Below are 11237 nucleotides of genomic sequence, written 5' to 3'. Positions count from 1 at the left end.
CTGTTGTATCAAGAACCCTCTCATAACGGCTTTGCTTGCGTCCCAGATTACTCTTTTTTCAACATTGGTGTTCATATTTATCTCAAAATAGTCTCTCAAGGTTTTTTGGGCCTTCTTAATCACTTCTTCATCTCTAAATAAGGTGTCATTCATCCTCCATCTGAAGGAACCAGTTGGTGTTAGTTTCATCTCCATCTTCACAGCATTGTGGTCGGAGCAGGTTTTTGGGCAGATTTCCACTTTTCTTGTCTCTGGTGCCATTCCTGTAGTTACCCATATTTGGTCAATTCTTGAGGGAACTATAAGTTTCAATGAAGTGCAAGTAGCAGAAAATCCAGTGAGCCAGTTTCTTTAAGGAAGAAGTATGTGCAGACACCTTGATTCTGAATGTATTGATAAACTGCATTGTGCAATTGTCTAAAGAATGATAGTGCTTCTAGAACTAATACCACCAGAATAGTTCATCAGAAATGTACGGTAATTAAAAACAAATATAGCTTCAATTAGATTGCTTTCTTTGTTGCTTACTTGCTAAATCTGGAATCCTGCACCCCGTTATTGAATATTAAATGCCATCAATGTTTACAGCTGTGCTTCTGCACACATAGATGTGTAAAAGGTTGTAGCCTCATGATTTTGGTCTGTATCTGTTGTTCTGCTGTTGAAGCTTGCAGTGCAGCAATAAAACTGTTAGCATACTTGCAAAGCTAAGTAGAACCTGGTATGATTTCAAATTGGATGGGGGACTATCCAGTGGGGCGTGTTGATATTTCTGCATTTCAGGGGGTTGGACTAGATTGCCCCGGGGCCCCTCCTAACTCTGTAGAACTATGATTAGCAACCTATTCCCTTATGACATTGTTGCATATTATGTCATAGTTGAATCTCTACCAATACTTCACAAGATGATGAGAGACAAAGTCTGTTTTATAACGTGCAGAAAGGTGGTGGAGCTTGGGTCCAAAAACGCAGCACATGTTTCTTTGGTGTGACACAGAAGACGTGTACAAACCGTGTGTCTGTGCAACCTAAACATGTCTATTTGTAACAAATGGGGAACCATTGAAGCTTGTGCCACAGAAGATCTGGCCCAACACTGCAGGAGAGGTGGGTAAGGGAGTTCTCCTGCTGCCTTTGCCGCAGTGCTCTGTGAGCCTTGGTGGTTGAAAGTAAGGTGAAAGGTAGAGGTTTTATAGAAGCAAGACTGAGCCTTCTTGCCCTGTACTGTACATTGTATTGCGATGGCATTTCAATATGTAAACCATTGCGGCTGGGAATCCCTAGTGCTACTCATTGTTGTCCACAAATACAGGGAGAGTTACTACTTTTTGCATAAGTATTCTCCACAATCTCTCTGGATTTTTATTTTCTCTTGCTATTCTGGACTTTGTGCAATGGGGCTTTAGCTCTAAGAGCCTCTAAAGTGATGGGTAACCTGTGACCCTCCAGATATTGGAATGCAGTTGCCATTATTCCTGACTGCGGTCCATGCTGGTTGGAGCTTATGGAGTTGGAGCTCAACAACATCTGGAGAGCCATAGGTTCCCCATCCCTGCTCTAGAGAATAACATACGTACATGTTCAAAAATCTGTTTTGCAGGCCATCTGGCATTCCTTGCAAAAAGTATGGAACGTGCTGCTACACTTAATATATCCCTAACTTACCAATATAGAGATTCACTGAGAATGTTATTCTTTGAATCAAGTACAGTAGAACGTGATCAGACAGTTCCGCTACTGGCAGTGTTGTCTTATTTCATCTTTTGGAGGCAACTTTACTGCACAGGAAGATTTCTTTTTCTAACTCACCCTGAGTGAAATGCATCTACTGACATTTTTAGTTTTCACTTAGCATTCAGTTGCATGTGGCTACGAATATACACTGGCAGGAGAGCAATTTGAGCACATTTGTCAAGCAAGTTCACAGTACAGCTTGTATCGTTTCCAGCATGCATTTGGCAGAACTGCAGCCCAGTTCATTAAAATAGTCACTCTATTGTATATACATTTTAAGCAGATGTCTGTTTTGTTTTGCCCTGAGCAAAAGCTGGCTAAGTGAGAGATCTAAGACAAATGCCAACACTATGCATCATCCTAAAAAACTGGGCTATGGAGAATATCCAGTAAATACATTAATAAAGTGGGCTGAGCTTTGGAAACCAGGTTTGAATATAGACGGTATATGTGAATAAAAGGGCATTGTTGTCGAGCACTGCATACGCATTTGTTTTGTGGGTTGCGGAAGAGTCTGGGTTTAAAATTAGCCAAAAGGCAAGTCTGAACTAGCCCAACTGGGTGGTTTTAAAAAAACCACACACTACAAAACTTGATTTTTTTTGCTTCTCGCTGATGCTAGGCAATGAGAAATTTAAAATATATTTAGAATACAAAAATGTCTAATGGCATATCCTTTTGGAGAACAGGCAACTTGGTTTAAAAAATGCAAACATGGATAGTACGTTTTTAGAAATGATACTGATACCACATTTTAAACATAAATATCTAACATAATTTGGTATGGAATCTAGAATTTGTGGGCATTGTTAATTCAGGATGAAAACTGCAAGAGATAGTTTACATTCAAATGTATGCTTCTTCAGTACCACAGAGAGTATGTGGAGTGTACAGATGTTTAATTGACTACATTTCTTCTTTAACCAGGTCAGGTTTGGGGGAAACCCATTATCAAAGTGACAAAGGGGAAAAATGAATGGCTTCCCTTAAGGCAGAGGGAATAGTGTTGTCTGAGCAGTCTGTATTGTACGGCAATGTAGATGCTGCAAACCAGGGATCAGGAAGATTGGGCCTTCCAAATGTCACTGAATTACAAGTCCCATTAACCCTGGTCATTGGCCATGCTTACTGGGGCTGATGGGAGTTGCAGTTCAGCAGCAGCTGGAGGGCAAAAGCAGTTCCCTCCCCCTGCTGAAAAGTGAGCCTACTTGAAGTTCCTCCTTGATTATAAGCTCTTTAAAGTCTGCTGCCCTTATGAATATGACTGTAGAAATCTCTGTTTAAGCAGCAGGTTATTCAGTGAAATCTTGTACATGAGGAAAAAGTGTCCTTTATTCAGTTAGCCTTTTGGGTGCTGATTGTTAGGGGAGCAAGCGCTTCTGATCCTGAAGCACATACATAGGATGGTTCCGTTTGTCCTGCTTCCCCATAAGTCCACATAGTGTGCTGCCAGACAGGAATCCATCACATACCAGCAAATTCATGTCACACAATTATAGTTGATTGGGGAGGTCTTGCACAACAAACCTGCACCCCTAAAATATTGGAATTTTGCAAGACTGGCCCACTCATGAGGTCAGGTAAGGAGGCCATCTCAGCTGGCAGGATCCACCAGGGCAACAGATCCCGATGTTGTTCTCCCCCCCCCCCCGGCGCGGTCATGATGTAGCAGCTCTTCCTTTACTCGTTCTTCCCTGGCGCCATTTTGAGGTCTGCTTTAGGTGCCAAAATGCCTTGGGCCAACCCTGATTTTTTGTGATAAGGAAAGTGAAGGAAAATGCACTGGGAAGTGTGAGGTAACACTTGCTCTGATGCCTCTGGTATATTTTGTACAGGTTTATTCCATCTTATTGCTTCCTGTTAATGTGGGCTATGGGATTAGTGATCAACAGATTGTTAGTTGCCCTTGAATAGCATTACAGTGGTACCTCGGGTTACATACGCTTCAGGTTACTGACTCCGCTAACCCACAAATAGTACCTCGGGTTAAGAACTTTGCTTCAGGATGAGAACAGAAATCGTGCTCCAGCGGCGCGGCGGCAGCGGGATGCCACATTAGCTAAAGTGGTGCTTCAGGTTAAGAACAGTTTCAGATTAAGAACAGACCTCTGGAACGAATTAAGTACGTAACCAGAGGTACCACTGTACTGAAATCCCCCAGTATCAATTTCAGTTCCCACCTGGAAGGGGAAATTTGGATTATTGTATTAATTTATAATAGTGAAATTGCTTTTTAAAAATAGTTAAAAGGTACTAAGAAAAAATAATCAGAGGAAACCGTTATTAAAGTCTTCCACCACCCCTACAGGAACAACACTGGGGCAATTCAGAGAGGCTATTCAATGGCAAATAAAAACCAGCTTGTGAATATTCTCCTAGCAATGACATGAGATGAGTCTTAATTTAAAGGCACAGGGAAAATCTAAATAGCAATTATCTTTTACTATAATAATAATAAGAAATAAATTTTAAAAACTACAAATCAGCTCAGGGCAGGGGGACATAGGAAGACAGCAAAGAAACACTAGATTGCCATGGACTTAGAAATGCTTTTTAAGGATACTCTGTAAAAAGTGAGTGAATAAAAGATGGCAATTTGAGAGGAAGTGGCTCTTGCAGCACCAGAAGCAGCCAGTTCTCCGTCCAATCTCTGTGTTTCATTACAGAACCTCAAAGGGCTATTGTAAGGAAAGAGAGATTAGGCTGCAAATGCAGGACTGTGTTTACATATGCACAACTGAGAACTAGATTGCTGTGAAATATTTATACACATGCTTTATATTTCAGGTTCTTATCAGTGGAGACTGGGAGATACAGCATGTGGCAAACCAGTTTCCATTTCCTGCAAAACATTCAGTTGTTTATCTTAAAAGCCTTTTGAGATAACTTAAAATGTTTGTGAGTTTATCACTCCAAGGCATTGTTCTTGTTTAGTCGTTTAGTCGTGTCCGCCTCTTCGTGACCCCCTGGACCAGAGCATGCCAGGCACTCCTGTCTTCCACTGCCTCCCGCAGTTTGGTCAGACTCATGTTTGTGGCTTCAAGAACACTGTCCAACCATCTTGTCCTCTGTCGTCCCCTTCTCCTTGTGCCCTCCATCTTTCCCAACATCAGGGTCTTTTCCAGGGAGTCCTCTCTTCTCATGAGGTGGCCAAAGTCTTGGAGCCTCAGCTTCACGATCTGTCCTTCCAGTGAGCACTCAGGGCTAATTTCCTTCAGAATGGAGAGGTTGGATCTTCTTGCAGTCCATGGGACTCTCCAGAGTCTCCTCCAGCACCATAATTCAAAAGCATCCATTCTTCAGCGATCAGCTTTCTTTATGGCTTTATAGCTTTAACTATATGGATCTTTGTACAATAGTATTCCCATGTAATGGATGTCTATTTTAAAAGACCCAGGAAGGGATGGATTCTGCGAAGAAGGCTATGCAAAAGAAAGAAAGTGTGAGATGCACTCTGTTAAGTTGTGGGTGAACATATCAGACAACACAGTGATTCTTCAAACAGCTCTTGTCACAGAACAGAACTGAACTGAAGGGCTCAGTCAGCCTGCTTATACAGAGCTCCACTAGAACGCAACAGTAACCATTTTCTGTAACTATCCAATCACTGAACGCCACTTTCAATCCCTTATTTGCATATGTGGACCTGAGTGAAAACTATCTACAGTATCCCCCTGGTGGCCCAGGGTGAGAAGTTCAGTACATAGCAGACTCTGCAAAGGTTGAAAAGAAAGGCATGAAACCCAGATGATGCTCTCGAACAAGCGGCCCCATGAAGTGGCGTGGAAGGGGGCTGCCCCCCCCCCAGAGGCGCAGACCAAGCCGGGCTGCACGTCCTCCGAGCCCCCGCTGCCATTCCCAGCCCCCCGTCGACCCTACACTTCTGGGGCAGGGGGGGGGCGGGCGTGCTGGAGAGGCATCCGGACTCCGGCCCCGGGGCTCGCCCTTCCCCTGGCGCTGCGCAGCCCCCCGGGAGACCTGGGCAGGGCCTCCGTCCCTGGGCGGGCAGCAGCTGCTGGGCTGGCGGGCCGCCTTCCTCCTCCCTCCCTCCTCCGCCCCCTCCAGCCCGCCGGCCTTTTAACGCCGCTTCCCCTTCGGCGCCTCGGGCGGGGCGGGCGGGCGGGCCAGCCTTTCCTCTCCTTCCTCCGCGGGACGCGATGCTGCTGCTGGGTCTCCTCGCCGCGGTGCAAGGTAAGCAGGTGCCGGAGAGCCGCCCCCGGGCCGAGCTGGGGCTTCTCCGGGCTCCTCCCGCCGACTGAGCGCGCTCGCTTTGTCCCCGCAGCCTTGCGCGTCTCCGGAGCCCTGCGCCTCCCGCCCGCCGGCTCCTGCGCCTTCGAGGGCAGCGCCTGTGGCTACGCGTCCGAGCCGGAGACCCTGCCGTGGACCCTGAGCGAGGAAGGTAAGGAAGATGCTTCCGGTTCCCGCTCCGCCTCTCCGGCTCAAAGATGGCAGAGGAAGGGACCGTGGCGAAGCCTCCGAGAAGAGACGTCTGGTCGAAGCCGGGGAGAAAGCAGGCTTCTCGCACCCGCTCTGGGCGCCTCAGGGACCCCCCTACCCCCCCCCCCCGGTTAAGCCATACAAGAAGAGCGCAGACTAGATCCCATCCAAGGGCTTAACCCAACGAAAATGCTTTGGGAACTTCAGAGCACTAGTCTGCTGTAAGGCAGCTGCTTGTTCGAAAAGGTGAAAGCCCTCTTTAGTTGTTCAGTACAAAACACATGCAGGAGACCCAAGACTGCTCCAGAGGCTCGGCCTCCAGACACTGACATACATTTGGGGGGGGGGGTATTAATATTTTGCTGAATTACCTATAAAGAAGTAAAGTGATGCAGAAAAAAGAAAAAGGGGGGAAAGTGTAGATTCATGTCAGCTGTCAATGCACAATTTGCATCATTTGGAAAGGGAGAGGAGTGCATGTGCAGATGCACATAAGTCGGGTTTCCTTCAACTGGGAGGGAACAGTTACTGTGTGCACATTGGCATCTAGCTAATGCTTTTTTAGAAGTCCCTTTCAAATGTCGGAAAAGGGTGAAAATGCTTTGCAGAATAAAAGATTATTTATGACATACATACACACAAAGTGAAACCGGCAAAACATCCTAAAATCCAAACAGAGAAAAATAAAAGCAGCAGAAAAAATACCACCAGTACTCTCCAGAAAAGAATGTATACCCAAAAGCTAGGTGGAATGAGTGTTTCTGCTTTTTGAAACCTATTTCCAGGGAAAGCCTGGCGCTACCAGTGAAAAGGCCCTGCTCCGAGTACAAGAGTGGCTGGTGAAACCCAGCCAGATGGGCGGGGTATATTATTATTATTATTATTATTATTATTATTATTATTATTATTATTACATAAAAACCTAGCATCCAAAAAGGATGAGAAGCAATTGTCGGGGGGGGGGACCATTTTGTTGAAAACATTCCATGAGATCTAAAGCTTTTAACTTTCTACAGTAGTACCTCAGGTTAAGAACTTAATTCGTTCTGGAGGTCCATTCTTAACCTGAAACTGTTCTTAACCTGAAGTACCACTTTAGCTAGTGGGGCCTCCTGCCGCCGCCGCACAATTTCTGTTTTCATCCTGTAGCAAAGTTCTTAACCCGAAGTACTATTTCTGGGTTAGCGGAGTCTGTAACCTGAAGTGTCTGTAATCCGAGGTACCACTGTATTTGAAAGTGTTCTGCAACCTGACTGCTACAAAAGTGTTGTTGTCTGCTGTGGAGGGGCTGGGTGGTGGTGAAGTTTGGGCTGCTTGGCAGAACCAGTGGGGAAACCAAGTTGGCTCTGTCAGCGCATCCACATGGCCCTGGCTCCTCCTCCTCCTCAGTACCATCCAGGCAGGCCAGGTGTGGGGAGCTTCCCCTTCAAATGTTGCAGAGGTTCCCTTCCCAGCATCCCTGGCCACTGGCTATGCTCCCCGGGGATGATGAGAGATGCAGTTCCGCAAGCTCTGGAGGGCTAAAGGTTCCCCACACCTGAGGCAAGCTATGGCAGCGCCAGGGTCTGAAGAGTGTGCCCCACCATACTGGCCGCTACTGCTCTTCTGTAGGCAGCCCCCCCACCAGGCAGCCCCTCCATAGCCTCTCATGCTTGAGAAGATGCAGAATCCTTTTAAACCCGAGAGCTATATTCCCCCCGGAATGGGCAACGATTTGGGGGCCACATGGCAGTGGTGGGCTGGGCTGAGGCAGAGGGACAGCAAGCGTCAATCTTGCCTTTCTATGGTAAGTAAGTTCCTATATGTAATTCTTGCAGCCTTTTTTATACCCCCCCCCAATCCAGGCACACAAGGTGTTAACGTGGAATCATAGAACAGTAGAGTTGGAAGTGATCCTGAGGGTTACTTAGTACAACTCCCTGCCATGCAAGGGGGACACATCCCAGCCAGGCAAGACGACTCCTGGAGGATGTGGAACGGGCGTTGGAGGTTGAGGAGAGGGCATGGCCTGAAGAGAGACCCAGTCAGGACCGTAGTGGGGGCTTGGGGGCCATAGCCCCGGGCACACAACTTTTAGGGAGCGCAAGCCAGGCGCCCACACACAGGGATCCCTGTCCTACCCTGCACCACCTGGTTCTGGGGGTCTCTGGGCCCCAGAGCCCAGTCTGGCCTCACCTCTTGTCCCCAGGCCCCTCACTGGAGGGCTGCCTGGCCAGCGCTGGGGGAGAGTCTGCCAGCCAGGCTCCTCCCTGTGCGGACAGGCTGGCAGTGCACCGCCCCCCCTCTAGGCTCCGGTGGCAAGGGCTGGCACGGTGGGTTCTGTTTACCCTCCGTGTCCCGCAGCTGCCCGGCGTGTGTGTGTAAGCTGCCCCAGGCGCCAGCGAGCAACGCAACACTGCTGGTCCCAGAGACAGGGAGGGGGGTCTGGAAGGCGGCATTTCGCCCTGAGGCCTGGGCTTCCCCAGCTCTGTTCTAGGGACTCACATGGCATTGCTCTGAATCGATGCACTTGTAGTGTACTGTTTCAGACATTTCTTGTGCTTTATTTTAAGGACAGTTCAAGTAGATCCCTCATAAATTAATGTATTTTTTATTTTAAAAACCTGGTGCAAGTCATTTATTTATTTATTTTATGAATCTCTTCCCATGAGAAATCCCAAAGCAATTTTCAATAAACTAACCTATATAAAATAGTTACATAAAGAAAACAGTTAAAGAATTCCATATATGAGGACAATTTTAAAAATGTAAATATAGAAAGTTTAAAACAACAACAGCACATACATTAACATCAATTCAAATCCAAGACAGGTACCATCTTTAGGAGACCTTGAAAGGACAATAGAGAAGACAACTGTCTAATATGCAGTGGGCGCCATCAGGACCGGGTGGGAAAGGCGAGAGGACTCTTAACCTCAACTCTTCTCTCAACCCAGAGTGTGGCAGCTGGAGAAAGGTGAATTCCTGAGTTCTTTAAGAAAGGAGTGGAAAGTAAAACAGCCAATTGTAAGAATCTAAGGTACTACTGCAGTTGGAATGTTTCACCTCAGAAAAGTAAATTGAGTTCTGGTCCCCTTGCCTCAAAAAGCAGCTCTCCAGTGAGGCATGGCAGCAACATGTGGAACACTTCAGTTTAGAGAAAAGTGAGTAAGAGAAGACATGATAGAGGTGAATGAATTGCGCGGTAAGATGAAAGTGCTCTCTCTGTCTCTCATAATACTGGAACGTGGGGACACCAAGAAGGCTGAATGTTGGAAGTATCAGGACAAAGAAAGTGTTTAGCATATAGCTGGACTATAGAATTCACTCGCACAAGAGGTGGTGAATGGCTATAAACGATTAGACAAATCCATGGAGGATAAGGCTGTAAGTGGCTGCTCCACTTTGGGAGGCAATGTGACCTCCATAGACCAGGCACTCAGGTCCTTCTTGCAGGCTTTCCATCAGCATCTGGGTGGTCACTGCACACCGAATGCTGGACTACACGGGCCACTGGCCTGATCCATATAGACCACTAAGCATTAGCAAGTAGTGTAAACAATAAAACTGCAAAAAAGAAGACAGGTAAAAACAGTTTTCCAAAAGACATTTGGTGCCGCCTTGAGTCAACTCATCCTTCTGGGAAAGCCTGTAGAAATAGGAGAGTTGTGTTTCCTATTAATCTCTCAGTAGTATGCAACCATGTCAGAAGCACAGAATCTATACCAGTTACCGTATTGGCCCGAATATAAGCTGCACCCACAAATAAGCCGCACCTTGAAAAATGAAGGGGGGGGGGAGGAAAAAAACCCCACAATACCAAGGCTGCTTCCTGGGGAGGAGCCACACTGCTTTGCCGGCGACCTCCCCGCTTCTTTCCAGCAGCTCAGGGGAGGCTGGGGAGCAGTGGGCGGTCATGCTCCCAGGCTGCTTCCTGGGGGCTGCACAACTCCCCCCCCCGGAGCAGTCTGGGAGCGCAGGGCAAAGGCGCGCAGCCTGCCACTGGAGATAAGGGGGGGGAAGCTGCCAGCAAAGCAGTGTGGCTCCCCCGCTTCCCCCTTCGTTTCCACGGCTTTTGGGAGGCTTTGGAGCAGAGAGTAGCCACGCTCCTGGGCTGCTTCCTGGGGGGGGGGCACCACTTTGCTGATGGCATAAGGTCCCAAATATAAGCCAATGCGGGTGGCGCTGTGGTCTAAACCACTGAGCCTCTTGGGCTTGCCGATCAGAAGGTCAGTGGTTTGAATCCCTGTGATGGGGTGAGCTCCCGTTGTTTGGTCCTTGCTCCTGCCAACCTAGCAGTTTGAAAGCACATCAAAGTGCAAGTAGATAAACAGGTACCGCTCTGGTGGGAAGGTAAACGGCATTACCTCCGAACTGCCAACCTTCTAATCGGCAAGCCCCAGGCTCTGTGGTTTAGACCACAGCGCCACCCGCATCCCTTAAGGATATTGCTTAAGGATGTTCAAATACTGAATGAACATAACAAGGCAAATTGTCTTATTATTCTTAAACTTGCACTGAATTGATCAGTAAAATTAGATGGGCAGATGTGTCCCGGTTTTAAAAACATGACTGATTTTGTTTTGTTTTCTTCTCTAGTCAGGAATATAATCTGAGATCTGCTGATTTGCCAGTTTGCTAGTCCTGGAGATAGGCTGCAATAGATGGGCAGCTTGCAAAATAGACCTTGTGTATTATGCCATACTTATTTCTCCAGAGTTTAGCGATGTGAGCTGTGGGGGAAATTATGAAGTTTTGTGTCCTTCTGTGTGTGTGCCTCCAGTTTATGGGCACATCTGCTTGTCCAGGCAATATACTGAAATAATAAAGCCAGCATTATGATTTATAAATAGATTGTAATATTTATAAACATTTCTAAAATAAAAAAGACTTCGTGAATTATGCTGCAAAATATTTAAATATTGAGTGAGCATTTGTATAGAAAGATTTTTACCAGAACTATTGAATAGACTTTTATTTATTAAGTTTTGAGTTAATGTATAGATGCTTCAGATAAAAGGTTTGTCAAATGTCAGTTTTTCTTAATTGGTGCACCTGACTCTCAAAAGCCTCTTTGAAACCACGAC

At 46.6% G+C, this 11237-nt stretch overlaps 1 protein-coding gene across 2 annotated transcripts in view; it reads left to right on the top strand.

The window, feature by feature from the left end:
- Window positions 1-5873: 5873 nt before the first annotated feature.
- Window positions 5874-11237, top strand: part of MAMDC2 (MAM domain containing 2) — an 83357-nt gene continuing 77993 nt past the window's right edge. For both annotated transcript variants that reach the window (XM_082241572.1, XM_082241574.1), the window contains exons 1-2: window positions 5874-5925; window positions 6017-6133. In XM_082241572.1, coding sequence (XP_082097698.1) covers window positions 5892-5925; window positions 6017-6133 — 151 coding nt within the window. In that variant the 5' untranslated portion in view covers window positions 5874-5891. The remainder of the gene's footprint in view (window positions 5926-6016; window positions 6134-11237) is intronic.

This window comes from Podarcis vaucheri (genome assembly GCF_965113315.1).
Source record: "Podarcis vaucheri genome assembly, chromosome: 11".
Taxonomy (NCBI): Eukaryota; Metazoa; Chordata; class Lepidosauria; order Squamata; family Lacertidae; genus Podarcis; species Podarcis vaucheri.
This window is presented reverse-complemented; position numbering and strand designations above follow the sequence as displayed.